Raw genomic sequence first — 5,136 nt, forward strand, 5'->3', positions numbered from 1 at the left:
AGATTTTTCTGAGCCCACTTTAAAAAGGCAGCATATTAAGGCCATTTTTCAGCAGATATTGTAATAACCTAGATGAAAAATACAAAACCTTAAGCACAACAGCATTATTAGATCTCTATTAAAACCTTTCATCTACACAACTACATGCCTATCGAGTTGAGTGAGCGTAGAGCCATTCCATCCATCTCCATTTCAACACACACACTACGTCTACGTTGGTTTCCGGACATCCTCATAGTGGACTGAATTTGAGTTCTTGCACCGACAGCCGGGTCGTTTGGCTCTGTCATAGCAGCACTGACACACTGCCACGCATCCTTTAACCGGGAGGTAGCACAGGATACAGGGCAAGAACAAGGAGAGGAGCGACACGGTGACCCAGCGGACGCAGCAGTGGGACTGCGTGCACGAGAATGGCTTGTCCGTGCACGTGTCCTCGTCGTCGCTGGAGCAGTGGTAGAAAAGGCCTTTTATGCAGCAGACGCATGTCCCGTACTCCACTGCACTATCTGCTGAGCACACGCACCGCCGGCCGCACATCCAACAGGAAGGGAGCACCCGTGGGCGACGGCAATCTGAACACTGACATCGGCCGCAGTCCTCACACCTAACCGAGTGTTTACCTTGATTTCTATTGACACTGCTGCTCGTCATCACCACTACTGGCCTGGACTCCTCATTCAGGGGTTTCAGCTCCTCTGAGTTCAGTTCGGAACGCTTGGGCTGTGTTCTGATTATCTGTTCGCCGTTCTCTGGGCTGCCGATAAGCCTCTGGTCTGAAGAAACGCTTCCCACGCTGGTCCTGATGCTGCTATGGGAGTCGTCTACACTGGAAGACTGCATAGCACCCGGCGTGGAAGAGTTTCCGTGCAGGTTGCGGAGATTATAAGGCCTCTCTTTTTGAGTCTCCTGCTGTCCACTGCCTCCTAAGCCCTGTGATGTATCCTGAGTACCTGAAGACTTTTGGGCAACAGTAGGCCCTTCTGTGTACTCATTGCTACTCCCAGTTATCCTAATCTGATCCAGAGATAGCACTGGTTCAGTATGGGGCAGCTGTCCTTTGTTCAACCCGGGATTTGAAGGACCGTCATCAGTCTGCCGAGTCCGTGGTTCAGAGCTCCCTTCGTCATTCAGTGTACCCGCTGGCCGGTTCAATGATGACCCCCGCTGCCCTCCTCCCCCGTCGCTGTCGTTCTGACTTCTGGAAAACATCTCGTGACTGAAGGGCCACTGTGGCTGGCAGGGGACACATCTGAAGTCCTGTCAAAGAAACACACAGTTTATATCCGTATGGAGTGGCACGTCATGCAAATTATGCCATGCAAATCCTAACCGATGTCAGTACGAGCACCACTATGGAAATTAGGTCTAACAAACACATCAGTGTGGCAGAAAAGATCTGTTAGATCGCACAGTCGATGTAATGTTTTAAGTCACTAGCTGCTGTCTGCTGGGGCCTGCAGAATCAATTTTATGAAGGCTTCCTTTGAATCACAAGCGAGTCTTTGTCTGCTCTCAAAAGGCAGGATAACCAAAGGTTGTTTGCTCAAAGCTGAATCTAAATCCACTCCCAGACCTTACGTTTATGCCTCTGATATTTGAATTTAGGTGCTTTCCGGCTGCTATTTTGTGAAAACTTCCTGTTTTCTCGCATGTATGACAATAACTCACCATATCTGAAGAGAGAAAATTTGCTTAAAACAACAAAAGAACAACACTATCCTGAAGGTCTGACTTACAAGGACTCACAATTTGTTATTTTGCGACACACTCATCTAAAATGAGTCTTTAAAACAAGTTGTCAAACAGGCATTTGGATGCGTGTGAAAAACGCCCAGACTGCAATGGGGACTGAGACACACGAGGTGAAGTTAATACCAGCTATGCAATGCTGGTAATGAATTGATGCTGTGAGGTCATGCTGCTGAACATGAAGAATCTTGCCCTTGGTACAAGTCCTACCACAGACCCTTGCGGCAGCGCTCACACTTCCTGTCATCGATCTGGCATGTAACAAGGCTTAAAATGGCTGAAACTTCAGTTTCTCAAATGATGACTCTTTTGGTTGGCCATTTTAGTTTGCGTACTATATGCATGGGAAAAATTCACTATATTGTGGTATCTATTTAAAAACACAACCCCCACCCACCAAAAACCCCCAATAAAAACAAAGCTCGCAGACAAATTCAACGACAGCTTTGTTAACTTCGTTAAACTCAATGTACCAATGCAGGCGGCAAGAAGGTCTAAACACTCCTATAGAAAATTACACAATTATTCATGAGATTATAAAATTGTACATTTTATAATGTATCAGTTATCATTAATACACTGCTTTTGGGACACCCCTTATAAGCTTTATAATTAGTAACGCACCTACTAATTATAGTAGGTGCGTAATTACCTTTTAAATGCAATCTTTTTCCAGGTAAATCGTGATCTTAAAAAATATATTTATACTAAAATATAGATTTCCCTCCCATCCTCTTCTATTGGACATGAAGAAACATTTCAGGTCATCATTCATCACAGCAGCTTTGTTGCTTATGTCAGTCAAAAGGCTGATAAAATTAGGCCTATTATAAGTGCATCACTAATCTGTCAGATTGAGCTTCGGGGCATGGCGATGTGCAATTTCTACCTTTAAACTTTATTTTAGAAGGCAAAACGTTAAAATAACCAGATTATAGCAGCATCAATACATCAATTAATGCTATGACGGTTGTTTACCTTATACTCAGAAAAGCCAATCGGTTGCTTGGTAGTCAACTGTCAGATCTGAAATTGTCGTTCTATCATAAGATGTTAGAAGACATCACCACTGGCTGAGGAAAAGTAAAAAATATTTTTCACTTTATTAACCTTCCAATAACCAACACGATCAGCCAACAGTCAAAATATCGTCTGACACAGCAAAAACATCAGAGGTAAATTACGTGTCAAATGACATGTTTCACATTTTCTACGCCCGTCTCTCACAGGGTCAACATTTCCATCGTTAGAGGTTGCATACTCTGATGATCAAAGTTCATTTCTTTTTAAACACTGAAGACTGATGTGGGTCAAACTGATAACTCAAACGAGGAGTTGAAGCGCATGAAAGAATGCATGTAAGAGGAGAGGAAACCAACTTCATTTCTATTAAACAAAAAAAACAAACAAAAACAAAGCAAAGAGCACCAGTGTCTAATAAGAGTTTAAGATGAAGCAAACCAATACAACAGCTTCGACTTCCCAACTACTGGATACTCACCCCAGATCAGCCATAGTTTCCCTTTGAATGTATTAACAAAAGTGCTCTGTACACAGGCTCATTTAAACCACTGCCTCACACCAAAGTGATAGGGTGGTGAAAACGAAAAAAAAAAAAAGGTCTTGATTCTTGTGCTCATGCTAATTACCTTTTAAATGCAATCTTTTTCGAGAAGTGGAGGGACCAAGGCCACCCCTCTTTTCAGTTACAATACAGGAACGGCTTTTGTTTGTTCCTGTGGCAAGTGGCAAATGGCCTGCAGCAACCTTCCCCATTCGAGCACATTTTTACATTGTTAGACAGCTGAAAAGATGATGAGTGACAAGATTTGAAGAAGAAGTTTGGAGCAAAGAAAGAGGCCATGTTAAGTGGGAGTACACTCAGAGGCTTTGTGTATGGTGGGACATCTTTGGGAATATCTTGGGTTCTTTTGGTTTTATAAGCCTGGTTAAAACAGACGCCTCCACACAGGAGTCTGTGACAGTGGGAGGGAAGCTGGAGCTCTGTGACAGGATCGAGCTTCCTAAAACTAAACAGAGCATCAGCCAAAAAGAAAAAAAAAGACATTAAAAGAATTGAATGCTGAGTAAAACCAGAAAGCCCAATAACTCGCGCGGGTTCTGATACGCAACCGATAAGCGCCTTGCCACTGTGTGCATGAGATTTATAATGCAAACATGCAAGCGTGCGGCACGGAAAACACGTTTAAAAGAAAGAAAAGCTAAGCGGACAGCTCGCAGCAGCGGACGGAAACAGTGCAAACTGTGGGTGCACGTATGAGCAAACACGTGCCAACTTGGACACTGCTACTTCCTAATAACCAGACACCAGCGGTCAGGTGAACAATTAAGCTAAATGAGTCATTAGTCAAAGGGAAGGCGGTGGCTAATTTTAGAAGTTAAGAGGGAAAGAGGGACCTTATAAACTTAAGAGGGGAAGGGTGACTAAGATAATGAGCTCAAAACTAAGCCAGCAGCTATGTTAAAATCATAACAGTGCACGTATGAGCCAAGTGCAACCCTAAAGGACGGGAGTGACAAAACCACAGCTAAGAAAACTGTGAGGGGGAACAAAGTTTGTTAGTCCAAAGCTTCAACCAAGAGCATGCGTATTGTTAAAAAAAAGAGAAAAAAAAAAAGAATAAAAACTACACAGGTCACACTTACCGTGCTCGCGACACTTTTAGACCCCCGTTTAGGTGAAACAAATCCAAGTTGAGGGGGCGAGTATTCCCTGCGGCAACACTTCAGTCGGGAAAACCGTCGGTAAAATCCATTGACAAAGCTTCCAGCCGGAGCGCTCCTTCGGGAGAAGCGGCGCTAAGATGTAAATCCCATGTTTTTGCGCAACAGCACGAGGCGTTAAAGCACGCGATAACTTCAAACAGCCGCCGCACGATAAAGTTTATTAGCAAACTTAAAAAAGGAAAGAAGAAAAAGACTGGAACTAGAGAAGAGAAGCAGGCGACAAACCTCCCATTTACAGGTAGTTTTCACTCCGTGTGTTTTATCCGCGACGTTCAGAACGTCTTGCAAGTACTTTTTTTTTTCCTCGCGTGTGAGTGTGATTTTTTTTTCTCTCTCTCTTTCCGGAGAGGTCGGGATTTGCGCTGTATGTGGCGTCAACCTGAGGGGGGGGGGCAGAGCGCTTGTTGTGACAGCGGATATATCGCATCCGGTGCTCAACCATTGAATGCCAGAGAGTAGCCATTCACACCCAGTCTGATCAAGCCGATTAACCTCTTTGGAAATATGTGTGCTTGGGCCCGTAAAGTCTTCAGTTTCTTATAGCTGACACATTTTTTTAAATAAAAGAAGCACGTTACAGAGCAGTCCCCTGAAAATAATGTGTCATATGCTTACCATGTGAGGGTGTTTATAGGT

At 43.9% G+C, this 5,136-nt stretch overlaps 1 protein-coding gene across 1 annotated transcript; it reads right to left on the reverse strand.

Moving 5' to 3' along the window:
• Positions 1 to 210: 210 nt before the first annotated feature.
• Positions 211 to 4,768, reverse strand: spry2 (sprouty RTK signaling antagonist 2). Its single transcript, XM_085348393.1, has 2 exons — positions 4,420 to 4,768; positions 211 to 1,260 (listed from the first exon to the last, which is right to left on the reverse strand). The coding sequence occupies exon 2, from the start codon at positions 1,210 to 1,212 to the stop codon at positions 211 to 213; it is 1,002 nt and encodes a 333-aa protein (XP_085204519.1). The 5' UTR covers positions 1,213 to 1,260; positions 4,420 to 4,768.
• Positions 4,769 to 5,136: the final 368 nt, after the last annotated feature.

This window comes from Diplotaxodon limnothrissa, linkage group LG23, assembly GCF_057381915.1.
Source record: "Diplotaxodon limnothrissa isolate DT_005_m linkage group LG23, D_limnothrissa_male_GT1.1, whole genome shotgun sequence".
In the NCBI taxonomy this organism is placed as follows: domain Eukaryota; kingdom Metazoa; phylum Chordata; class Actinopteri; order Cichliformes; family Cichlidae; genus Diplotaxodon; species Diplotaxodon limnothrissa.